The sequence below is a fragment of the Canis lupus genome, chromosome 10 (genome assembly GCF_011100685.1).
Source record: "Canis lupus familiaris isolate Mischka breed German Shepherd chromosome 10, alternate assembly UU_Cfam_GSD_1.0, whole genome shotgun sequence".
NCBI classification, from domain to species: domain Eukaryota; kingdom Metazoa; phylum Chordata; class Mammalia; order Carnivora; family Canidae; genus Canis; species Canis lupus.
In genome coordinates this window covers 964,359-990,014 of record NC_049231.1, presented here as the reverse complement: position 1 = coordinate 990,014, position 25,656 = coordinate 964,359, and the positions used below count along the sequence as shown (strand labels likewise).

The 25,656-nt window shown below is 48.2% G+C and overlaps 2 protein-coding genes and 1 long non-coding RNA gene across 9 annotated transcripts; 2 read left to right on the top strand and 1 right to left on the bottom strand.

The window, feature by feature from the left end:
* Nucleotides 1–107: 107 nt before the first annotated feature.
* Nucleotides 108–15,785, top strand: PAN2 (poly(A) specific ribonuclease subunit PAN2). Of its 7 annotated transcripts, none has more exons than XM_038549677.1 (26): nt 1,770–1,933; nt 2,570–2,965; nt 5,973–6,142; nt 6,255–6,375; nt 6,538–6,615; nt 7,016–7,283; nt 7,695–8,037; nt 8,238–8,334; nt 9,197–9,316; nt 9,529–9,648; nt 9,929–10,057; nt 10,185–10,384; nt 10,495–10,640; nt 10,765–10,871; nt 11,070–11,168; nt 11,521–11,594; nt 11,700–11,847; nt 12,144–12,287; nt 12,411–12,470; nt 12,695–12,785; nt 13,391–13,548; nt 13,648–13,791; nt 13,935–14,114; nt 14,231–14,324; nt 14,601–14,798; nt 15,088–15,785. In XM_038549677.1, the coding sequence occupies exons 2-26, from the start codon at nt 2,684–2,686 to the stop codon at nt 15,120–15,122; spliced, it is 3,606 nt and encodes a 1,201-aa protein (XP_038405605.1). In that variant the 5' UTR covers nt 1,770–1,933; nt 2,570–2,683; the 3' UTR covers nt 15,123–15,785. The 7 variants fall into 7 exon arrangements, with proteins under 7 accessions (XP_038405609.1, XP_038405610.1, XP_038405605.1 ...); XM_038549680.1 differs by having other exon boundaries at nt 1,771–1,933; nt 10,495–10,628; XM_038549679.1 differs by having other exon boundaries at nt 1,771–1,933; nt 10,492–10,628.
* LOC111089980 lies at nt 11,563–25,514 on the bottom strand. The gene is made up of 4 exons (XR_005365285.1): nt 25,317–25,514; nt 16,997–17,096; nt 15,054–16,423; nt 11,563–11,859 (listed from the first exon to the last, which is right to left on the bottom strand). It is a non-coding gene; the product is annotated as an uncharacterized LOC111089980 (long non-coding RNA).
* Nucleotides 16,451–19,443, top strand: CNPY2 (canopy FGF signaling regulator 2). Its single transcript, XM_038549689.1, has 6 exons — nt 16,451–16,696; nt 17,214–17,326; nt 17,479–17,594; nt 18,459–18,662; nt 18,814–18,910; nt 19,278–19,443. The coding sequence occupies exons 2-6, from the start codon at nt 17,239–17,241 to the stop codon at nt 19,319–19,321; spliced, it is 549 nt and encodes a 182-aa protein (XP_038405617.1). The 5' UTR covers nt 16,451–16,696; nt 17,214–17,238; the 3' UTR covers nt 19,322–19,443.
* Nucleotides 25,515–25,656: the final 142 nt, after the last annotated feature.

Genomic DNA, 25,656 nt, shown 5'->3' with positions numbered 1-25,656 from the left:
GTGGGGTGATTGTGGGACTGTTCTGTGGCAGGAACTACTTCCAGGACTGATCTGACCTGGAGCTGCCGTGACCCCTTGACGTCAGCAGGGCCACAACCGTTATGCAAATCACATTCACAAGACACTCCTAAGCAGCCTTTCCAGTTGGATGCCCAAACTCCAAATCCAGCTGAAGTTCCCCTAGGTAATTAATACTGGGGCTAATATACACGCAACTCTCACTTTATGCCAAGTACTTGGTGCAAGGCCTTTTCATGTATTAACCCATTTAATTCTCACAACAGCCCAGTGAGGTAGGTACTATTATCATCCCTATATTACAGATGAAGAAAGAAATGAGTAATTTATCCAAGATCACGGATCTGAGTGCCAGAATTCCGGGGCAGACAATGTGGCTTCAGATCCTGCATTCTCCATCATTCTATTACACTAGACACCGCGAGGAGACACGAAGCAGCTTTATAAAGCAGCTCATCTAGCCCAGGTGTCTGTCTCTGCCATGGGTCTTCCGCCATGTAATTCTCATAGGTCTGCGAAGCCTTTCTCAATCTGAGACCTCAACATGGAAATTTCTCCAAGTGTACGATGTGCAAACTGTCCGATCTCTCAGCACCCATCTTTTTCCAAGATTTTTTTTTTTTTTTTAGAGATTTTATGTATTTATTCAGGAGAGACACACAGAGAGAGAGGCAGAGACACAGGCAGAGGGAGAAGCAGCCTCCGTGCAGGAACCCTGGGGTCAGGCCCTGGGCCGCAGGCAGACGCTCACCCGCTGAGCCACGCAGGAATCCCTTTTTCCGAGATTTTAAATCTAGGGACCTGTGAAATCAGATCAGTTTGAGAGACCCTCTGAATTAACGTGTCTTTGTCTCCGTCTTTGACTTTTCCAACGGACTCTAGGATCCCTGAGTTCCAGAAGTCTAAATCCTGGAGTTCTTTCCTTGCAGCGTATCTGGCAGCACGTATTGGGAGAGAATGCGCGAACTCTGCCCCCGTGAGAGCCTTCCCTCGGGGCGGACCCCTACGCGTCCTTTGGAAGCTGAGCTGACGGGCTGGAGGCCGCTCCCGAACTCCCATCCCGCAGCAGCTCAAGCTCCGAATCCCTGACCACCGCCGATGCTCAGTGCGTGAGCGTGGGGGCGGGCGGACGTCCCGGCGGGCCGTGCTCATCCCCGAGGCACAACGGCCGGCTCCGGGGCCGGGGAACCGCACGGCGAGGGTCTCGCTGCCCGGGACGACGGGGCGTGTGCGGCGGCGCCTCACTGACGGGGAGTTTCAGACGGATGCGAGCGGGGCCGCGGAGGGCGCGGCCGGCCGGCCAAGGGCCAGGCTCCCGCTTCCTGTTTTCTCCCCCATGCCTGGAAATGATAGGAAATGCCGGCGAATTTCGGCGAGTTTCGGGGGCAGCGGGGAGAGGTGGCGGCGCGGCTGCCACGAGCCCCGCGGGAGGAGGGCGCGCGCCGGCCCTGCCGGGAATACCCAGCGCTCCCCGGGCTCCACCCCAGGCGCCCCGCTTCCAGAGGCGCGAGTCGCGGCGAGCCGGAAGCTCGGCTTCCCAGCCAGTTCTCCAGCTCGGTTCTAAGGAAGCCTGAAAGAGCACGGGCCGCGCCGCCGACGCGCAGCACAGCGGGGTGGGCGCCTTGTGTCCCCGCCGGCGGCCCGTAGCCCGCGGCCCCAGCGCATGCGTCACGCGTCTGCCGCGGCGCCGGCGGCACCTGGCTGCTCCTGATTGGCCGAGGGCAGCCCCGCGCCCTTCCTGATTGGACGCTCCGACTGGGAACGCGCCGTCCTTCCCGCCGTAGGGTTTGGTTGAGCATCAGGCGCGGGGGAGAATTGGGGAAACTGGAATTTCCCGCGGAGCTGACGGCGCTAGCTTTCCCCCTACTCGTTTTAATTCCACGCGCTCCAAAATATCCGCCATGGAGAAATCTTGGTAATGACCCAATCCCCGTAAGCATCCCAAGAACACATCTGACCCCTGCCCTAATCCCTCCCCTCCCCGCTGCCGGGGAAGAATTCTGGGTAATTGATTTCTCTGGGTCCCCTAGAGAATTGTGGGTAACTAGCCACTTTCATCATGCCCCCCCACCCCCGCCCCAATTGTGGGTAACTGGACGTTCTTATTTATCCCTGGAGAATCCTGGGTAACACTGCAGAGAATTCTGGGAAACTGACTCCTCTTGGTCTCACCTCCCAACCCCCCACCTCTCATCCCTAATTTTGGGAAACAAGCACCCTAGCCCCACTGCCTAACTCCTGTCTCGCAGTTGCTGCCCCTTCCACTGATGGTTCTGGGGTGAACCAGGCAAGTGAGCAGGCCTGAAGGGAGATGGAAAGGAAGCCAAGTCTTACGTTAGATAGTAGGGTGGTGGGGAGTACAGAGGGCCTGGGGGAGAAGAGGGACTTCCACCCCTACCGGCCCTGCCCATGTCCTTCCTGCCTGCTTCTTCCCCTACCTAGCATTCTCACATCTGCCTGCCTCATCTCCCTCCTGCCCAGATAATCGGGAACACACTGAATACAAGTACCTGGGCCTGCCACTGACTCAGCTACCTCTTTCCCTTTGCAGGCCAGGATGTCCATTCTAGGCCCACTGGTGCTGTTCTGCTGAAGGTTGGGTCAGGCCCCTTAAGGGCCTGTTGCAAGGGAGGGTGTGCCACGGGTCTAATCTGCCGTCGTCATCATGAACTTCGAGGGCCTGGACCCTGGACTGGCGGAGTATGCCCCCGCCATGCATTCTGCCCTGGACCCTGTCCTGGATGCCCACCTGAATTCAAGTCTGCTACAGAATGTGGAGCTGGATCCGGACGGGGTGGCCTTGGAGGCTCTTCCTGTCCCGGAGTCAGTACACATAATGGAAGGTGTCTACTCTGAATTGCACAGTGTGGTGGCCGAAGTGGGTGTGCCTGTCTCCGTCTCCCACTTTGACTTGCACGAGGAGATGCTGTGGGTGGGAAGCCACGGGGTAAGAACTGTACCCCTTTGTAAGGGATGAAAAGAGATGTTGGAGGTCTTTTATCTGGCTTTAGCCCAAGGGCAGCTGCTTTACTGGGAGGCAGAACTGAGTTGAGGTGATGAGAGTTGGGTCTCTAAGTCAAGTCAGGAGGAGGGGAGTGGATGGAGCCATAGGATCTAGGGAGAAGATTCAGAGGCATTATTTTTCTACCACTATTTGCCCATTCCAAGCTTTGATTAATCTTGATAAGTGTACTCATCAGTTAAGTCTGTGGTGTCCAAATCCAATCTCTAATGCTGTTCCTTTGTTTTCCATTTTTATACTTATAGAATGTAACAAGCTGTTTCTGAATACCTTATATGGAGTCATTTTGTCTTCTCTGGCTGATTTTAATCTCTCTTAAGAGCAGTTATAAATGTTAATTTTTTTTAAATGTGCATCTATATTGCAATATGCTAGAAAGCCCAAGATTCTGTAAGAAATAACATGTTATCGTTGGCTTACTAATTTACCTTCCATAGAGCATGATTTGTGCTTTTTTTTAAATCAGAAAGAATGACCTTTTTTGTTAATACATTCATTTCAGTAGGCAGTGTTTATGTTATGCTAGGTGTAGGGAATAAAGCAGAATAAAACATAATCCTTGCCCTGAGGAATTTATAGAATAATGAGGAAGAAATGATACATAAACAGATAACTTTGTGATATTTTAGAAGAAACTAAATTGTTTCACTTATTAATTATAAAGGTAAGATATAGACTAAGTGCCAGTATAAAAATATGTACTGGGTGGAGAAGGGTCAGAGGGCCTCCAGAAGGAAGTGACACCGAAGTCCTTTTCTGAGAGGTGAGTGGGAGTCAGGTGAAAAGAGGGGGAAATGCTATCTTGGCAAAAGCAATAGAATATAACATTCCCAGGACGATATACACTGACTTCAGAGTGCAGGAACTATAAGCAATTAAGATTTACTGTACTGGAAGATAAAGGTGAAGAGTTAGACATTATTCCATTCAACTAGTGTTTTTTGAGCACCTACTAGGTGCCAGACCTTGCTCTGTGGTCTAGGTTTAGAAAAAGGTTTAAAAAGACAACAACAACAAAATATATATACATATACATATGTTTTTAAAGATTTTATTTATTCATGAGAGATATATAGAGAGAAGCGGAGATACAGGAAGAGGGAGAAGCAGGCTCCCTCCCCACAAGGAGTCTGATGTGGGACTTGATCTCGGACCCTGGGATCACGCCCTGAGCCAAAGGCAGATGCTCAACTGCTGAGCCACCCAGGCGTCCCCAACCAAAATATATTTATAATATATTAGGTATCGTTTAGCATCTTTAAGGAAAATAAAGTGGACTAAGGTGGTTGAGGTAATGAAGGGTGGGAGGTGTTACTGTTTAGATTATTTGGTCAGGGAAAGGTCTTTCTCATAAAGGCACATTTGAGTAGAGACCTGGAGGCCAGGATGTTCATTCTAAGTTCTCTAGAATGCAGAGAGGAAGCCATAGAGATATCTGGGGGGAGAACATTCTAGAAAAACCACATGCAGGGTTATAAGAGCTTGAAGTTGAGCTTTCACACTATTGAAGATTTTTATCCAGAATGATAAGGTTAGGGCAGCTCTGGTGGCCCAGCAGTTTAGTGCCTCCTTCGGCCCAGGGTGTGATCCTGGAGACCTGGGATCGAGTCCCACGTTGGGCTCCCTGCATGGAGTCTGCTTCTCCCTCTGCCTGTGTCTCTGCCTCTCTCTCTCTTTCTGTCTGTCATGAATAATAATAAAATGATAAGGTTAGGTTTGTATCAAATATGAGTACTGTGGTAGCAGTATTTAGAGTTTAAGGGGGATACTCCGTGAGATCAGTTTGTAGGTTATTGTAGCAGTTCATATACAACATGAAGGCCTGAATGAAGCACTGTAGAGATTTATACGTGAGAACAGATTTGGGAAATATTTTGGAAGTAAGTAAGATTTAAGTTGAAGACCAGTGACTTAGTCTATTACATTGATCGTGCTACCATAGGGAATACAGTTAAGAAGAATTGAGATGTAAAATTGACTAATTTAGTTTGGAATGTAATGAGTTTGGGGTTCTCACAGAATATTTAAAGAGCGATGTTTGGTAGGTATTAGGATATATAAGTCTGAAGCTTGAGGCAGTGGTTTGGGCTAGGGAAGGGAGTTAGAATCCGTCAGTCTAAGACCAGGGGTGGTTAAAACCTTGAGAGTGGATGAGATTACCTAGGAAGACTCAAGTGAGCAAGTGGTGAACTGGGGATAGCTATTTTTTAAGAGTGGTCTGAACGGAAGCACATAAGAAGATGTGAGCTAAGAGTCAAGAGCGATGATGATGAATGATGTCATAGGAGCCAAGGGTGGAATGAGTTTCACATTCTCTCTATTCCAGCCTGTGACCCACAGTACATATTTCCCACGTGGCTGGTAGACGTTAAGACTTGACTGGAACATAAGAAAGCCAATGGAGGGGATCCCTGGGTGGCTCAGCAGTTTAGAGCCTGCCTTCAGCCCAGGGCGTGATCCTGGAGACCTGGGATCGAGTCCCACGTCGGGCTCCCTGCGTGGAGCCTGCTTCTCCCTCTGCCTGTGTCTCTGCCTCTCTCTCTCTCTCTCTCTCTCATGAATAAATAAGTAAAATCTTTAAAAAAAAAAAAAAAAAAAAAGCAAGCAAGCCAGTAAGCCAGTGGAGGATTGGACCCACATCCCTGACCTGAAATTGTTCTAACCAGCTGAGCCATTACCTATTCAGCAGGGTCACTGTGAGGATAAAATGAGGTAGAGTTTACAAAGTACTTTGTAAAGCATTAAACAGATAGTATTCTCAGTGTCTTTATCACTTAGATTGGATCCTGGCCTTACACCTCAGGTGCTGCTAACCAGAAAGGCCAAGCAAGAGTGGAGGAAAGCTGAGCAACATCCATCCATTCCCTGACCTGTATCTGGGATGGCGCTGCCCTTCCGTTCAGGGTGTGTCTCATCTTTCTGTCCCCCACAGGGCCATGCCACTTCATTTTTTGGCCCAGCCTTGGAGCGTTACTCATCCTTTCAGGTCAATGGCAGTGATGACATTCGACAGATCCAGAGCCTGGAAAATGGTATCCTTTTTCTCACCAAGAACAACCTCAAGTATATGGCCCGTGGGGGCCTCATTATATTTGATTACCTGTAAGTGGCTTCTCAGCTCTGGCCTGGGAAAGAGGGTCCCTCCTAGAATGGGAAGGCTAAAGAATTGGAAGCTTTTGAGAACCAGGTCCCTTAGCCTTTCCTCCCCCCACAGGCTAGATGAGAGTGAGGATATGCACAGTGTCCTGCTGACGGATAGCAGCACTCTGCTTGTTGGCGGGCTGCAGAACCACATACTGGAGATTGACCTTAACACTGTCCAGGAGACTCAGAAGGTACAGGCCTGGGGCAGGAAAGACCCAGGCCAGGTCTGAGACGTTCTGGGGGCCGGGGATATAGCTGGGCTGTGAACATGCCTAAGTATGTGTGCGACCTTTCTATTCCTTTGGTCTGTGGGAAGAATTATTCTCACAGGTATTTCCTGCTTTCCTCCACAGTACGCAGTCGAGACGCCCGGAGTCACCATTATGAGACAGACAAATCGCTTCTTCTTCTGTGGCCACACATCTGGCAAGGTGGCTTGGTTCTATAATTCTTTTTACCACAAGGCCCTGTTTCATTACACATGTGCTTGGGCTCCTCCTTTCCCTCGCATTCTGGGTAGTGGGAGGGACGGGAGGAATCAACCAAGTTCCTCCTCAGCCACGTTCTTCTAGATTATCTTTTAGCCTCATGTTTTCTATGGTAATGAGATTGTACCTTGGAGGCAAAAGAATAAACAAGAATTCTCTTTGGGGTCCCTTCCAGCTCTTGTCTTTTCTTTCTTTTTTTTTCTTTTTAACGCTTTTTCTGTGTTTTCATTGCCTGTATCCTAGAGCCTTAGTTCTTTGGGCAGGGGCCTCACAGGGTTAGGTAGGTGGCAGGTACTTTTCTTGATGACAGTGTTGGAAGATAACTGAGGCATCTCTTCTTCAGGTTTCCCTGCGAGACCTTCGCACTTTTAAGGTGGAGCATGAGTTCGACGCTTTCTCAGGGAGTCTGTCAGATTTTGATGTGCATGGCAACCTGCTGGCCGCCTGTGGCTTCTCTAGTCGCCTCACTGGCCTGGCCTGTGACCGTTTCCTGAAGGTGTATGATCTGCGTATGATGCGTGCCATCACACCACTTCAAGTACACGTGGATCCTGCCTTTTTGCGCTTCATCCCTACCTACACGTCCCGACTTGCTATCATCTCCCAGTCAGGTAGGAAGGAATGTAGGGAGGGGTAGGAGGGGCTGATCTATGAAGGAGAACTAGGCAGCAGAAGGACTATACTCCCAGGAACCTCTTTGTTGGAGGAACTAGGAACCTTTTAGCAGGCTAGCAGGGTCTCACTTAGGTTGGATCAGAGATTAGAGCTTTAATTTCTTCCTGAATGTGAAGAACACAGAAAAAGATAAAGGTGAGGCAGGCAAAACAGCTTTAGAACTGCTTTTACTGAGGAGCAGACTTGCCTGTGGTTTATGGGAAGGCATCTGATGGTATTCTTTGTATCTCTAGGCATGAATTTAGGCCCCATCTTTCTTTGATACCAGGGCAAGAGGGTAGGAGGGGCATAACAGGATGGCCCCCTTTCAGCTTCCAGGGCTCTCTGGGCTTCCTCTTCTCTTCTAGGGCAGTGCCAGTTTTGTGAGCCCACAGGCCTGGCCAACCCAGCAGACATCTTTCATGTGAATCCTGTGGGGCCTCTACTAATGACATTTGACGTATCGGCCAGCAAGCAGGCCCTAGCCTTTGGGGATTCTGAGGGCTGTGTGCACCTCTGGACTGATTCCCCTGAGCCTTCCTTCAACCCTTACTCCCGTGAGACCGAGTTTGCTCTACCCTGTCTCGTGGACTCACTGCCTCCTCTGGACTGGAGTCAGGACCTGCTGCCTCTTTCCCTCATCCCTGTCCCGCTCACTACCGACGCGCTTCTCTCGGATTGGCCTGCCGCCAACTCAGCGCCAGCCCCCAGGTTGTACCTTGCATCTGAGCCAAAAGGAGGGAGGGGGAAAGGGCTGAGATACCTGATTTCTCAGGAAGCCCTGTAGTAGTGTCTTCCTTTCCGATTTTTGTCTGCCCTCAGTATTTTCTTTTTTTCTGGTTCCTTGGGGGTTGGGGATTTGATGGCCAGACACCACAACCTTCAAGCCCTAGAACTCTACTGCATTACAGGCGAGCGCCACCTGTGGATGCAGAGATTCTCCGCACCATGAAGAAAGTGGGCTTCATTGGCTATGCGCCCAACCCCCGCACCAGGCTGCGCAATCAGGTACGTTCAGGGGAGAGAGGCTCAGCACCAACAGCAGCCCCTGGCATTTCTCCTGTCTTGTTTCCTTACTGGTCCTCAGCAGGTTTTCCTTTTAGTCATTAAAGGTTTTTTTGAGGCCTACTGAATTGAAGGTACCATGCTGGGTATTAGGGGAAATTCAGAGACACAGAAGACAGTCTTTGCTTTTAAGAAATTTAGTATTTGGTTGGCAAAGATAAGACTTGTCTGTGACAAGTTCTCTTGCTAAATGCTGAAGGAGTGTTTTTAAGTATTCAGTGCCGGGACTGTTTGGGGAAAGTGTTACTCTGGGCCAGAGTGGTCGGGGAAGATGTACTGAGAAAGGTAGATACTGAGCTGGAAAGATGAAAGATGGATAAGTAGAAGGTAACACGGGAGCATGTTCAAGATGAGAGATCAGTGTTGGCAGAGGTCTCAAGAAGCATAACTGCAAAAGGCATGTCTGATGGGGACTGTGATTGGACCTGTCTGGCTAGAGCAGTGGTTAGTGTGGGGAAATCGCAAGATGTTAAGGTCGGAAAGGCCCGGTTGTGAAGCCTTGAATGCCAGTGTATAGTGGGGGAAGTGATGCACTGAAATTTTGGGAGAGTTTGTTAGGGGGAACCCGATAGAGTGAATGTGCAGAGCCTGGTGTGGAAGCCATCTTAGTTGTCCAGCTAAGATGAGGTGGGGTGGTGGCAGCAGGAATAAAAAGGAAGCAGTGGCTGCTGAAAACCCCATGAAATTAGAAGGTTCAGTGTGGGGATAAAGGTGTGTGTGTGTGTGTGTTTGTGTGTGTGTGAGAGAGAGAGAGAAACCAAAGATAATTAAGACATCCAATAAAATTACTTCTTAAAAATTCTAGATCCCTTACCGACTCAAGGAATCAGACAGTGAATTTGACAGCTTCAGCCAGGTCACTGAGTCACCGATAGGGCGGGAAGAGGAGCCACATCTCCACATGATCTCTAAGAAATACCGCAAGGTGCAGGGGGATACCAAGGAAGGAGCCCTCTGGGATGTGGGGAAAGGTTCCCTGGGGAAAGGGTGTCATAAGGGAAAGGACTGAAGGACTGTTGAGAAGCCTTCACCTACCACCTGGACTCCGGGGGGAAGTTCTGGGGAAGGTATGACTACTGTGAAGATTTAGGGGACCCTGAGGATATCTTCATTTTGCTCAGACTGTTTCTGCCTCAGGTAACCATCAAATACTCCAAGCTAGGGCTGGAGGACTTTGACTTCAAACACTACAATAAGACCCTGTTTGCTGGATTAGAGCCCCACATCCCCAATGCCTACTGTAACTGCATGATCCAGGTAAGAGTGGGTATGCCTGTGACTCGAACATGCCTACTGCCTTGGTCCTTCTTTGGGGTCCCACAGCCACTCTCTTTCTAGGCATCTCCAACCAAGCCCACTTTATCATGGCCTCTGCTACTGCTCTTTTTTGCTGTGCAGCCTTCAGGTCTCCTCTGTGCGCTCCAACCTGCAGTGGACTCCTGCCCTGGGTTCTTTCTTCACCAGCTCGCTTAACTTTCCTATCTTTCTTCTTCCCTATACTGGCTTCCTGCCTCAAGTTCTTTCGCTCTCCCCCCAGGTGCTCTACTTCCTGGAGCCTGTCCGCTGTCTAATCCAGAACCATCTTTGCCAGAAGGAGTTCTGCCTGGCATGTGAGCTGGGCTTCCTCTTCCACATGTTGGATCTCTCTCGAGGTGACCCTTGTCAGGTCAGTGTCTAGAGACCTGAGAGCATAAAAGGGGAAGGGGGGTGGAGAGCAGGCAGGGACAGTGCTGTGCAAATGGCCACAAAAGAGAAAACTGCCCCATTTTACCAATACACTTCCTGGATTCCAGGGCAGTAATTTTCTTCGGGCATTCCGCACCATCCCTGAGGCATCGGCGCTTGGTCTGATCCTGGCTGACTCAGATGAGGCGTCAGGCAAAGGCAGTCTGGCCAGGCTTATTCAGAGGTGGAATCGCTTCATTCTTACTCAGCTGCATCAGGATATGCAGGAGCTCGAAGTACCCCAGGCTTATCGAGGTGCCGGAGGCAGGTATGAAATCAGGCCATGAACAGTGAAAGCCATGTGACAGGCCCCTCTGTGACTTAGAGGGTCTCCTAACTGCGTCCATGTGCATGCGTTGCCTTCCCCACTCTTAGCAGCTTTTGCTCATCGGGGGACTCTGTCATCGGGCAGCTGTTCAGCTGTGAGATGGAGAACTGCAGCCTCTGCCGCTGTGGCAGTGAGACCGTGCGAGCCTCATCCACCCTGCTCTTCACGCTCTCCTACCCCGAGGGTAGCACCAGCGGTATACCCTGCAGCTGGGGTGGGAAGGCTCCCCCAGATGTCCCATAACATCAAGCAAAGGGTGTTGGGGGGCTAACAGTGGGCCGAAGGAAGAACGTAGAGTGAAGCATCCAGTTTCTCCTCAGATAAAACCGGGAAGAGTTGTGACTTTGCTCAGGTGCTGAAGCGAAGCATCTGCCTGGAGCAGAATACACAGGCTTGGTGTGACAACTGTGAGAAGTACCAGCCCACGGTGAGTCCTCCCATGTTGGGGACTGACTTGCCTGTGGTCGCCTCCAGGACTAGCTGGGTCAGCGCTGCCATCAGGGATTTAGGGAGTGGGAAGACCTCAGTTTGAAAGCACAGGTCCAGGTTTTACTCTTCCTGTCCTGGTTTCTGTCCCGTAGGCTCCCTGCCATTCCTTGGTTGTTGTTTTTTTTCTCTCTCTCAGATTCAGACCCGCAACATCCGCCATCTGCCAGATATTCTTGTCATCAACTGTGAGGTGAACAGCTTGAAAGAAGCTGATTTCTGGAGAGTGCAGGCTGAGGTAAGGGCCAGGTCTGGAAGCAGAGCTTTAGGTGTACTTTTTCATTTTCTCTCCCTTCTGTGCTCCATTTATGATGAATGTTCTGGGGAATCAGATTTTTTTAAAAGATTTTATGTATCCATTTAAGGGATGGAGGGGGAGAGAGAGCGCTCATGTGCGTGCATGGAAGGGGAGGAGCAGAGGGAAAGGGACAAACGCACTCTGCTATGTGCAGAGCCTGACTCAGGGCTCTATCCCATGACATTGAGATCATGAGTTGAGCTGAAACCAAGAGTCGGAGGTTTAAAAGTCAGACGTTTAACCAACTGAGCCACCCACGCACCCTGGAAATCAGTTTTTCTTTTGTGTTCAGGTTGCCTTTAAGATGGCCATAAAGAAGCATGGTGGGGAAATCTCCAAAAACAAAGAGTTTACTTTGGCTGATTGGTAGGTACTGACTTGGGGGTGCAGTCAAAGGATTGAGCTACCCTGTGGCTCCTCTTGTCACTGGCTAGATTTCAGAACAAATTTCTAATTCTCTTGTCCTGATAGGAAAGAACTAGGGAGTCCAGAGGGTATGCTGATGTGTTCCTCCGTTGAGGAATTGAAGAACGTCTGGCTTCCTTTCTCCATTCGCATGAAGATGACCAAGAACAAAGGGCTGGATGTTTGCAATTGGACTGATGGCGATGAGATACAGGTTGTTGAACAACTGGGTAGAGAAAGGGGAATAAGGGAGAGAAGGTTGGGACAGAAGCAGGACAAGGGGTAGATGGAACTTGGTATAGGGAAAAGGAAGGGCATAAAGCCACGTATTTACCAGTTGTGGGCTTTTCCAGAGTGACTCAGTTCAGTATTGAGAATCATAGATGGGCTAGGATGGAGATAACCCACCCTGGTCCCCCATCATTCCCCAAACTCCCTGCCCTCCATCCCCATTCCCCTTCCTTCCCCATCCTTAAACTTAGCTTAGCAGCCTGGGTACCCCCCTCACAGTGGGGCCCAGCCAGGGCAGAGGAGGAGCATGGTGTCTATGTGTATGACCTGATGGCTACTGTGGTACACATCCTGGACTCACGCACAGGGGGCAGCCTGGTGGCTCACATCAAAGTTGGAGAGACCTACCACCAGCGTAAGGAGGTGAGTGAGACTACACAAGGCAGGGACACTCCTGGTGGTAGCCACAGTGGTGTCCCGGGTCTGAGCCGGAGTGGTCCAGCTGTCACTTTGGCATCAGTCTTTTTTTCTGTATCTTCTCCACAGGGTGTTACCCACCAGCAGTGGTATCTCTTCAATGACTTTCTTATTGAACCTATTGATAAGGTTAGTTGTAACACATTCCATTTTCTCTATCTCCCATTTTCCTAGCATTCTCATCCTCAGTGCCCTAGAGAATGCCAGGCAGATTCAGGAGGGAGGGATGGATCCTCAAGAATAAAAAGCATTAGCAGAATTAAAAATAGCATCTGATTTCTGTCTTCTGTCTGGCTAGGAAAAAAGGAAAAGGGGGCATATACATAGGCCATTAAGTGCTTTTTCTTTTATAGCATGAAGCTGTGCAGTTTGACATGAGTTGGAAAGTGCCTGCTATCCTTTATTACGTCAAAAGGAATCTTAATTCCAAATACAACCTGAACAGTAAGTGATACAGAATAGACTGAAGGGTGTAGGCAGTGTAAATTGGTCTTTAGGGAAAAAAAAAAAATTGGTCTTTAGAAAGAGAGCTTGTTAAGGTGAGGATAGGTAACAGTGTTCACTATTTCCAGGGATACTAAAGAGATTCCTGTTCATCAGGCCTTAAAATTAGAACCTGGAGATCCTGAGGTATATTGGTGAAGAGGTGCTAGGGGGAAATCTGATCAGAATGGCTAAGGTTTTGATTTTGAGTCTAACCATTCTTCTCCCCAAGTGAAGCTTCCTTCTTTTGGAGATTAGCTCCTTACTAAGTTCCTTTTTGGTGCCTTTAGACATAGTTTCCCTGCAACTTTATTCTTCTGGATTTTTTAAGCTAAAGTCCACGGCTTACTCTTTCCTCTCTGCTTTTTTGTTTTTTTCTTAGCATCTCTCTTAATAGTGTTGATGTGTTCCATCTATCTGTTTATCAGACATGATCTTTTTACTCACATTCATTGATTATTGAAGGGTCACAGTGTAGACCCAGTCTCTGGTCAGCCATTGTGGGTTTCCCTCCCCTGGTTACTTCCCTATCCCCAGCCCTATGTTTTCTGGATTTTCCCTTCCAGTCAAGAACCCTATTGAAGCCAGTGTCCTGCTGGCTGAAGCCTCACTAGCACGGAAGCAACGGAAAACACACACTACTTTTATTCCACTGATGCTGAATGAGATGCCACAGGTTGGGGACCTGGTGGGCCTGGATGCTGAGTTTGTCACCCTTAATGAGGTAATCAAGTCCAAAAGGATGTGGTGTTAGACCTGAACTCTGAAGATACTAGAAGTCATAAGCAGTTCTCTGATTTCCTTATCAACTCTTCTCACATAGGAGGAAGCAGAGTTACGCAGTGATGGCACCAAGTCTACCATCAAACCAAGCCAGATGTCAGTAGCGAGGATTACCTGTGTTCGAGGCCAAGGACCCAATGAGGGTATCCCCTTCATTGATGACTACATTTCTACCCAGGAACAGGTATTAAGATATGGACAGACCAGAGTCTCACAAGTGAGACAGACCTTGTGCTTATGTAGAGTGCTCTAGAACCCAGGGAAGAGGCGTAGGAAGAGACTCTGCCCTTCAGTTCCTGAGCGACTTATCCTTTTCTCTATGCCTAGGTGGTGGATTACTTGACTCAGTACTCGGGGATAAAGCCAGGAGACCTAGATGCCAAGATTTCCTCTAAGCACCTGACAACTCTCAAGTCTACCTACTTAAAGCTTCGTTTTCTTATAGACATTGGAGTCAAGTTTGTGGGTCACGGTCTACAGAAGGACTTCCGGGTCATCAACCTCATGGTTCGGGCAGGGTTAAGACTGTGAATGTGGGCCCTTTAGGGTATATATTGTGTTTTTGGAGAATGGGAAATTACAGATCGCCTGCCTTCAGTCTCCCACTCTTTTATCTCTGCCAGGTGCCCAAGGACCAAGTCCTTGACACTGTCTATCTCTTTCATATGCCCCGAAAACGAATGATTTCCCTGCGATTCCTTGCTTGGTACTTTTTAGGTGAGTTGGTGTACCTTGTAGGTCCTTGTAGTGCTCATTAAGAGCAGGAAAAAATGTTGGGAGTTGTCAAAGGAGTAGGGAGGGCCCTGAGTAGTAAGACTTACTAATGGATTTAAGTAGCTTCAGTATTCCTCTGCACTAGGGATGGTGTTTGGCTCTTTCCTGCAGGGGTAGTCAAGTTTTTCATTGTTTATTGGGAGCTGGAGATGTGAGTTGGGGACATGTTCTTATCTTCCTTTGCTAGGTCCCAAACTATTCCACCTCTAATTCCCGTAGACTTGAAGATTCAAGGGGAAACCCATGACAGTATTGAGGATGCCCGCACAGCCCTTCAGCTCTACCGAAAATATCTGGAGCTAAGCAAAAATGGCACTGAGCCTGAGTCCTTCCACAAAGTGCTCAAGGGTCTTTATGAGAAGGGCCGGAAGATGGACTGGAAAGTGCCTGAACCTGAGGGCCAGACAAGTCCCAAGAGTAAGACCTGGGATGGGACAGGGTGGGTTTTGATTGCGTATATGAAGATTATGCCCACGATTATAATAACAATCATAGTGATGTCAACAACCGTACCACCCCTACCTTATATTTGTAAAGCACTCAAAAGTTTACAAAGCACTTAATCTTCAGTAAAATAAATTTTTTTGATTGAAACTCTCCATTAATCCTAACCTCCTCTTGCCCAGTTCTAAAATGTTTGCCACAGGTTTGCTCTGCTTTTTCTCCACTCACCTTAAAAGTCAACGCTCTTGGTTTTGTCTGACAGATGCAGCTGTCTTCTCTTCAGTGTTGGCGCTTTGACCTCACCTTCTCCCAGCAAACTACGCCCTCTCCCTTCTGTGGAAGTTCTGTGGCCCCAGAACCAGGAGATGGCTTCCCAAGTTGGCTCTACCTTATCTGCTTCCAGAACTGGACCTGCTCAGGGTCTACAGATGGTGCTATTAATAGAACTGGAATGCAGCAGAGTTGTTGCAAAGGGAAGAGGAGCCAGATTCCTTTTTCATCCTTTGCAAAATAGCAGGCCAGAAAAAGAGTCTAGGATTGACCCAAATGGAAAGTAATTTGTATTCTCAATAAATATCCTGGGTAATTAATATCCAGGCAAACAAACAACCCACTCCGAGAACCAGTACTCTTGGTTCCTAGTTGGCTAAGGAAAGGACTGAAGTCCTGGACAGTGACAGGCTTACAACAGTAACTTAAGACAGCTCACGTCTCTGACTGTTTGAGGGATGCCTGGAGGGGCCAGGACATAGAGCGTCGGTGGCCCTAGCAAACCAGTGTTGCCAACACCATCATTGCCAAAAGGCCCTTTGGGTCCTAGACAAAGCTTGGCTGCTGGCTTCACTCCTGCTGACAGCTGAGAAGCATCTGTCTTCCATCCACTCTCCTGTCCCAAGTTTTGTTATTTTTTAAAATTTTGTTTTAAACTGCATGTTTTATAAAATAAAATCAAAAATATTATTGGCTGTCATCTATGTCATTAGAGACCTGCGAGTATGGGATGCTCTAACTTCAGCCCTCCTCTTCTTTCTTTGTGTTGGTTTTCTATAACAACTGGGAAAAAAACCAAAAACAAAAACTTTTCAAGTTCCCACATAGAAATGAAGGTGAAGCTCTGGAGTTCAAGGTCGAGGATATTGGAGAAATAGAAGTGTGTCTTTCCTGGACGATGTTAGGTCTTCCTTGTGGCTGCCGAGGACCCTAACGCTGGATTCTTTTAGGACGTGCGGCTTGGTTTCCTGGTTAATTGCGTAGATGGAAAGTTGGGGAAGCTGACGGGCTACAGGTTTCGGGCTATCTTAAGCCCCGCTGGTACTACGGGTCCGTGCTGCAGCAGTGCTTCCTGGGAGATGTAGTCTGCTGACCTGAAACGAGGGCGGTCGCCCGCCGACCGCGCACCTCTCGGGGAAGGTCCTGGCCCACCTGGCCCGGCGCGCGGCCCTGCGCCTGCCGACGCCACGCCGCGCTCCCGCCGTGCTCCGGCCACTCCTATTCTTCGGCTGACCCCTGGTGGTCACGTGGAGCTGCTCGCCACGCAAGTCTGGGTCCTTCTGCGAGCCCCCGGGGTCCTCGCGGCCGGGAAGGCGCTCCGGAGCTGCCTGTTCGCGCGAGAGTTTGGAGGGGCGGGTGTGGGGTCGGTCCCCGGTGTGGGGCTCGCGCCGCCGCGCCCCGGACCCCGCTTGGGCGCCGGCTTAGAGCGCGGGGAGCCGGGGCCGGCAGTCGCCGGGGCGGACGTACCCGGGAAGAGCCGGCGCGCCCCGGGGAAGCCTGGGCAGCCCGCTCCCCAGCCGCCAGGTGCTGGGTCCGGCGCCGAAGGGCGAGTGCGGCCGTCTTGGAGCGCCTGGGCCACGGCGGCGGCCCCGGGAGCAGAGGTGGGACGGCTGCGAGCGGCACCGAGAGTCGGGGGTGGCCCGGAGCGAGGGCAGAGGCGGCGTCCCGAGAAGGGGGCTGGTGCGCGCGGGAGTAGGCAGCAGGCGGGGGCGCGGGCGCGGGCATCCACGCTGCTGGCTGCACGTAGGCCGGTCGCCGAGCGCTCTTCTCCCGCCCGCCGCCGCGCCGCTTCCCGGCCGCAGTCGGCCGCCCCGCTCCTCGCCCGCCGCCGCTCCGCAGCTGCCCCGTCACCCTGGGAGCCCCCGCGGCCGAAGCTGAAGGACCGACAAGTGGGGCCTCACCTGTCACCACAGTGTCTGAGGCTGAGCCCCGAGTTTGGAGGGGGAGGCCGAGCCCTCTAGCGCTGGGCACACAGGAGCCCCTTTGTGCCCTGGCCATTTCCTGAAAAAGAGAGCCAGAGTCACAGTGCGATCTTTGTAGGCCTCGGGATGAGGGATTGCTGGGACTGGGAATGGAGCCGGCTGCTCACACCTATGTTTTATTCCAACCCAAACCCAGGTGGAGCCACCCCATCACGCTAAAGATGAAAGGCTGGGGTTGTCTGGCCCTGCTTCTGGGGGCCCTGCTGGGAACTGCCTGGGCCCGGAGGAGCCAGGATCTACACTGTGGAGGTAAGGGCACAAAGAGAAAAAGTGAGAAGGAGGGTGGGAAGACAGAGCCTTGGGAGAGCATGAGATCCAGGGTCTGGGAGAAGGATGAATGGAAATCCCTGGGTGATTCCTTTCTCCCCTCCTCCCTCCTCCTTTCCCTCCCCTCACACCAGCTTGCAGGGCTCTGGTGGATGAACTAGAGTGGGAAATTGCCCAGGTGGATCCCAAGAAGACCATTCAGATGGGCTCTTTCCGAATCAATCCAGATGGCAGCCAGTCAGTGGTGGAGGTAACTGTTACTGCTCCCCCAAATAAAGTAGCTCACTCTGACTTTGAATGAGAAGTCAACTAATTTAGAAGGACCTTGGTTTAATAGAAGTGAAGAAAACATTGACCCAGAGAGGTATCTAAAAGATTGGGCTGTCTCGTTTGTAAGAGGTTAGAGGCTTATACTCTATGTGCTTGCTTCCTGGCTCCAAACCTTAATACTTTATTTCTGCTGTAGTTAGCAAACCCTAATCAATCCCCTTCTCCACATCCTTAATTCATGTCACTCAGTTTTTACTGTGGCACAATTCGTATATATACAAACATTCATTCAAAAAAAAAAAAAAAGGAGGGCTTATCCTTGTATTTAGGAAATTTATGTTTTAGTGGAAAACATAGCAAATATACAAAGCTGTATCTAGTGAGCATCTGTAAAGAAAAGTTAAGGCTATGATGTTTGTGAGATGCTTTAATAATTGTTATTCTCAAAGCCTACACTATCTCACTAATGCTCCTATTGAGGACAGATATTAGTATTATTTAATACAAAGAAAGAAAAGCTTACACCCAAAAGAATTAAGGAAATTCAATTAGCTTACACCCAAAAGAATTAAGGAAATTCAAGGGGAAAGGACACATAGGTGACTAGGATTATCTGGAATTTGTAGCCGAGGACACTTGTTTTATTTCTTGGGATTGTATAGTGAGGTAAAATAAGATTATATATTTGAAAGTACTTAGGAACTATACAATAAACTATTGTTTTTAATTAGGGAAGGCTTTTTAGAATAGGTTGGTTGAACTAGATTTGGAAGGAAAAGTAAGGATGTAAATTACTGATGTACAGACGTAGAAGAATGTGACCCAAGGCTGAGGACATTTCTAGGTGCCTTATGCTCGCTCAGAGGCCCACCTCACAGAGCTGCTAGAGGAGGTATGTGACCGGATGAAGGAGTATGGGGAACAGATTGACCCCTCCACGCACCGCAAGAACTACGTACGTGTAGTGGGCCGGAATGGAGAATCCAGTGAACTGGACCTACAGGGCATCCGAATTGATTCAGACATCAGTGGCACTCTCAAGTTTGCGGTGAGCTTTGGGAGTGGGTACTGGTGTTTGAAGATTGGGAGTTATTGGAGAGCCTAATGGCAAGTTGTGCTAAAATCCTCCTCCTCTCTGGAGGTGAAGGCAAAAGGCTTCTTGCTGCCCTCTCTCACTCATTTCTCCCTTGGGTTGACAGTGTGAGAGCATTGTGGAGGAATATGAGGACGAACTCATTGAATTCTTTTCCCGAGAGGCTGACAATGTTAAAGACAAACTTTGTAGTAAGCGAACAGGTAAACAACTCCCGCTTTACTGCCTGTCCTCACAGTCCTTTGGAATTTGGCACATTCTCTAGCATGTTCCTCTACCTCCCACCCCCACCTCCCATCCTCTGATATTAGGTCAAGAGTTCCTTTCCATTACCTGTGACTTAGGGACTAGGGTTGTTCCTCTCCATGCTCTTATCAGCTTTCAGAATTTGTGGCTGCCTCATCTGAGATACAGATGAAAGGACAGGGGGAATGTTTTGTCATTTAAAAGGATTTGCTCTGGAAAATGGTGGTTGGTGTGTGCCTGTTTGGTGTTGGGTATTTTCTTGATAGTGGCACATATGGGTATGAGAGTGGCATTTTCCTTCAAACTGTTATATGCTATTTGCAGATCTATGTGACCATGCCCTGCACATATCGCATGATGAGCTATGAACCACTGGAGCGGCCCAGACTGGCAGGCTTGATGGATCACCCCCAGGAGGGGAAGAGGGTGGCAATGCCTTTTATATTATGTTTTTACTGAAATGAACTGAAAAATTGTGAAACCCAAAGTATGAACTGTGTTGTCTTTTCATGCCCAGAATCAACCCTTACAAGTAGGCTTTGAAGATAGGGGATTCCAGATAGGAAAGGAAAGGGAGGGAAGAGCTTTGGAAGTGGTGTAGCATGAAGGTAGGAGGAGTCTGATGAGGCTTTCATTCTTTTGCCGTCTGTGATTCCATTCTTGCTGGACTCACAAACTAGATAAGCATTTATCAGTGCTTACTCAATACCATGTGTTTAGAGTATAATTGTGGAGAGAAGAGGAACTTCTGTGAATAAGCAAGGGAACATAGGTAAGTGTATGGTAGTACGGGATTCTAGAAATTTCTTGTATTTATACTAATGAAGCATAAAGTAAGACAGAGCTTGATCTTGAAAGAAATAATAGACATGCATTATTCTTCCCTTCCTGCTCTTCCAGATGGAGGGATCAGCAGTAGCACACAGAAAGGGGATATGATCAACTCATCTGAAAAGTAAGGGCTTTATCAGATAGGGAGAGATGAGGGTTATTTAATGAAGCCCCTTGCTTGCTGGCCTAAGCTTTTAGATTTGATGCCAACTGCAACACTAAAGTATATCTTTATCATCTCCATCTATCACTCTGGACTGTAAGTCTGTCCCCACTTTGTATGTGTGGAGATTCTGTACTGGGGCACAGGGATGAAAACCTAAAGGATACCTTCTTTGAGGAGCTTCTTAAACACCCTGATCCCGAGAGGTGTGTCTGTCTCAGGGTTTGGAATGGAACATTTCTTTCTTTCTTTCTTTTTTTTTTTTTTTTGGAATGGAACATTTCTATCCCAGAATGCCTCAGGGAGAGAATACCTGAATAAACATTTTGAAGACTTTTAAAATTAAACATTTTGAATCTAAAGGGACCTTGGAGGTCATCTCATTCACCCTGCCCATTTTATAGATGAAAAAACTGAGTTCCAGGGATACCACAGGTCCTGAAGTTCTGTAGTGCCAAAATTGGATCCATAAGTTAAAGTTCCCAAGTGTCAGTCTGATCTAAGATAGCTATAAAGTAGCTTCTGTTTTCTTTTTTTCTCTTAATAATACCTTGCACTAAGCCTGGCACACAAAGTGATTGGGTTCAATGAAGCCTTCTTGTACCATAAGTCCCTGTGAAATCTAACAGAAGCACTAGTTTGGAGCAAGCATCCTGATATTAGTTGACAGCTAAACTCAGGATCCTAGTATTAATTCCTTTTTTTTTTTTTTTTAAGATTTTATTTATTTATTCATGAGAGACACAGAGAGAGGCAGAGACACAGGCAGAGGGAGAAGCAGGCTCCATGCTGGGAGCCCGACGTGGGACTCGATCCCGGGACTCCAGGATCATGCCCTAGGCCAAAGGGGCAGGTGCCAAACCATTGAGCCACCCAGGGATCCCCGTATTAATTCCTTCTTTTCTCATCAGACATAGGAAATGCTGTATCCTGTCAAGTCCATTTTCCAGACCAGCTGTTACTAACCATTTTTTTCTTCTGTGATGCACATGAATAATGTTCACATGCTTCATACCCCTGTATTACCCAGGATTCTGTCCATTGCCTTGTGTCCAAAAACTTACTCTTCCATCAGAGAGCTTATCAGAAGTGTGAGAGTATTCTTATAGGGAACTTGAAATTGTTTTAATGTACAAGAAAGAAAATTAGTTACAAATTTTAATAAAATACTGTTAGTTGGTAATAAGTTACTTTTGATATGTCCCCCTAGCCTGTCAAGGTCAGCAGTTAACTCTCCAGCCCAGAGTCTTGCCATTGCTACACAGGGGTGTGTCCTACATAGGAAAGAGTGGACATTATCTTCCTTGATTTGATCTTCAGAAGGTTAGGAGGATACAGTTTGCACATCTCTTTATTCATATCACAGGAATTCATGAATTTATCTGAACCCTTCTGGAGGCTCCCTACAACAAATTATTCTAGCCCAGTATTTGGCAGATCAAATAGTAACTTCACATATCTGGTTACACCTTAAGCTTTAGGTGTCTTCTAAATGAGTTTATCAAAATGTTAGAACTTAAAGAAACATTCTCAAAGACAGTATACAATGAGATCTGGATGTGACTAAGAAAATTTATTATGTGAAAATCTAGTCCTTTAAAAATAAGTTTTAGGGGCACCTGGGTGGCTCAGTCAGTTGAACATCTACCTTCGGCTCAGGTCATGATCCCAGGGTCCTGGGTCAAGCCCTGCATTGGGCTTCCTGCACAACGAGGAGCCTGCTTCTCTCTCTCTTGCTTACTCTTTCAAATAAAATCTTTAACAAAAAATAAAAATAAGTTTTAGAGAGTTTTTATGCTGTTAAAGAGGATTAAGAGGAGGGATAAGAGTCCTTTAAATATAGGACAGGGATGACTAGGAAGGGCAAAGGAACTAGTATATGGTGAATATTCATAACAAGCACATATACTTTATTTAATCTTAACAGTTCTAAGAAGTAGATGTTATTCCCATTTTACAGATGAAGAAACTAAGCTCAAAGAGGTTGTGTCATGGGGAGTCAAGACTTCCATGAGCCAAGACTTAGTGATCGTCTTATCCCTAGGCCACTGGTCTGTTATATCTCATTCCCTGTAGTGGATTCTCCATGTAGTCCCCAGTGTCTGTGTACACTAGTACTTTTGTTTGAAAACTACCTCTAAGTTTGGACACATGCCCTCTGACTCTAATAATCAATAGTGAAAAGGCATTCTATCCAACTTTCAGCTATCTCTCCAGACGGATTATTCATTGAAGAAATCTATCCTACTCCTTGGTCACTTTAGGTGCTAAATGTTCGTCTCTCATACCTTTATTTCAGGTATGGATGTACAAAGGTTTTACAGATAAGTAAGACTATAGTTTTTATTTTATAAAATGTTTAAAAATATAGAACACACACACACACACAAAAATATAGAACACATTGAGCTGATGTGCCCAGGAGGCAGTTAACAATGACTCAGAAGTCCCCATCCTGAGTTGCAGCTGATAATTCACATTCATCACCATAAAAACAATACAGCTTAGTAGTTAAGATACAGCTTCTGGCCAATTATGAACTATAATCCTTAGCTGGATACTTTAAACCTTGGTTTCCTCCTCTGTAAAGATACTATTACCTACATCCCTTAGACTTGTTGTGAGGATTAATTTTAAGATAATGGGTGTACCATATTTATATAGTACCTGAAAATTGTAAGTATACATTTTTTTTTTTAAAGATTTTATTTATTTACTCATGAGAGGCAGAGACAGGCAAAGGGAGAAGCAGGCTCCATTTGGGGAGCCCGATGTGGGACTCAATCCCAGGACTCTGGGATAAGGCCCTGAGCCAAAGGCAGATGCTCAACTGCTGAGTCACCTGGGCATCCCTGTAAGTATAAATTTTAGCTATTACTGATACAGGCAGTTTAAGTTGAAGTTTGGATTGCATTCCCCTCACCCCCAGCTTACCCATAGCCACCAGGGGGCACCATTGCCTCTTCATTTTAAAGAGGATCTTGCAAGGTCAATATGACCTCAATTGTCAGCCTTCTCTCCATTGCCCCCTCTCCTCAGGCACTTAGTTGTATTTGGACCTAATGCTCATTTGGTTGCTTTATTCATAGCAGTCCTCCCTTTCTTCTCTCTTCCCCAGGTCCCATTCACATTTAGAAAGAGATTCTAAGTTAGCTTCTGTGAAGTAACATTTAGTCCTTCTGATCCCTGGGCTTTCCCACTGGCTTTATAGTAGTTGACGTCAAGACTAAACAACTTCAAAACAAGCCCATAAAGCCTTCATAACACTAGTCTCCAGGACACGGTGTCAAAAGCACTGCTGTTTCTCACCTTCCCTCCAATCATTAGAGCTCCAAAGTAGGTTACCCTTATGGCCACTCTGATTTATCTCTTTGAGTGGGGGGCACCTGGCTGGTTCAGAAGGTAAAGCATGCAATTCTTGATATCATGGTTGTGAGTTTGAGTCCCACATTAGGTGCAGAGATTACTTAAATAAAATTTTGGGGACGCCTGAGTGGCTCAGCAGTTGAGCATCTGCCTTCAGCTCAGGTTGTGATCTTGGAGTCCCAGGATCAAGTCCCGCATTGGGCTCCTTGCATGGAGCCTGCTTCTCCCTCTGCCTGTGTCTCTGCCTCTCTGTGTGTCTCTCATGAATAAATAAATACTTAAAAAAAATAAAAACATTTTAATAATAATAGTTAATATCCCTTTGGTAGCCTCATCCTGAAAATGCCTCCTGTCTTGCGGGCACTGGAGTTCAGGCCCCTGGTCAGCTGGTTGGTGTCTGTGGATAATTAACTAGAGAGCAGAAACCAGGTCAGACTATTCTAGGGTTAGGAGGAAATATCTGTAAGATACTAAATTGGGAGCAAATATTGATAAGTGGAACTTTGAAGTCACCGAGAAGGTAGTTGAGGTCAATGTTCCTTTGGGGCTCTGCCTGGCTTTTCTTTATGAAGTTCCTTCCTAAGTCCTACCTATCTGAACCCTAAATCAGAGGAGTATTGGTTGGTAGGTCTGAAACTAAGTACAAGGTAACTTGGGAAGAGAAATAGTGGCTTTCTTTCTCTTTCCCACTCAAGCTATAAACCAGGTTCTTTATAAAAGAGGTCTATCGGGATCCCTGGGTGGCGCAGCGGTTTGGCGCCTGCCTTTGGCCCAGGGTGCGCGATCCTGGGGACCTGGGATCGAATCTCACTAGGGCTCCCGGTGCATGGAGCCTGCTTCTCCCTCTGCCTATGTCTCTACCTCTCTCTCACTGTGTGCCTATCATGAATAAATAAAATAAAATAAATAAAAATAAATGAGGTCTATCTAAGGGCAGCCCTGGTGGCTCAGCGGTTTAGCTCGGCCTTCAGCCCTGGGGGTGTGATCCTGGAGACACGGGGTCTAGGCGCATGTCAGGCTCCCTGCATGGAGCCTGCTTCTCCCTCTGCTTGTGTCTGCCTCTCTCTTTCTCTCTCTCTCACCCTCTGTGTGTGTGTCTCTCTCTCATGAATAAATAAAATCTTAAAAAAAAAAAAAAAGGTCTATCTAAACCTGGTTTAGGTGGTACTGAGACTTCTGAATCTTGTTACTGCTCTGTGAAGAGATAAAAGAACTGTTTATTTGGGGCTTGGGGTTTGTAGATAAGGTGCCCTGGTCCTTGGGCCAGTTTCACCGTGCCCCTAGGTCAATGACAATGATACTCTTAGGAAGTGCAAAGGTCCTGAGGTCTTGTCTTCCTAGAGAAGTTAGTCAAGAGTGATATGAAAGATCACTTTAGTACTGTGGTTCATTTAATGATCCCTGGCAAGCATAGGATAAGAGTGTACAGAAGACAGCCAAGTAGGAGCAGGGGTCCAGAAGCTCCATGGAAGTGATGTGACAAAAGGAGAGGGTGCTTAATGCCTGATTTTGGATGTGGGGCTGGTCTGCAACTTTTGCCCTTATGTCTGGCTAGATGTGGGGTGAACTGGCTGCATGGGGTTATGTGACTAGAGTGGCTGAGACCCAGAGGTTCTGGCCTGTGCTGGAAAACTGTCATTTTTCTTTTTAAGATTTTTTTTTTTAAGTAATCTCTACACCCAAGGTGGGGCTCCAGCCTACAACCCCGATATCAAGAGTGGTATGCTCCACCGGCTGAGCCAGGTAGGCGGCCTCAGAAGCCTTCATATTAAGGGGCATCTGTAAGACTTCGACTTCCCCGCACTGGACGCAGAGCTGACGGCCCGTAAACAGCACTGGATACCAGCCTCCCGCCTTTGCCTTCCTTCCCCATGTATTAGGGGTCTCTTTATCTATAAAGATATACCGTGGCCTCGGCTGACCTCAAAGGATCGCCAGGCAGCCAGCGCTGGCATCATAGCCTGTCCACATGACGTCACCTCTAAGGCCATTAAGTCACTGACCAAAGGCATTCCTCAGGAAAGACCGCCAGCTGGTAGGAGGGGCAGGCAGTGGTCGGTGGCCGCGACGGTACAGGATGGGACCGGCTTCCGAGGCCCTCTGAGGTCGGAGTCCTCGGTCAGAGCCCTCCTCCCACACTCCCCTCAGAGCTAACCCCGAACCGCTGAGGGCGAGAAGGGAAGCCGAGGAGGAAGTTAACGGAGTTAGCAGGCACATACTTAGGCAGCTCCGCGCCCCCTCCCGGCCCAGCCCGGCGGTCCAATCCTGCCCGCCGCGCCCGCTGTCAGCGGCTCAGGTCCCGCCCCCGCGGACGCCGGGCCAATGGCCGGGCCCGAGGCGAGT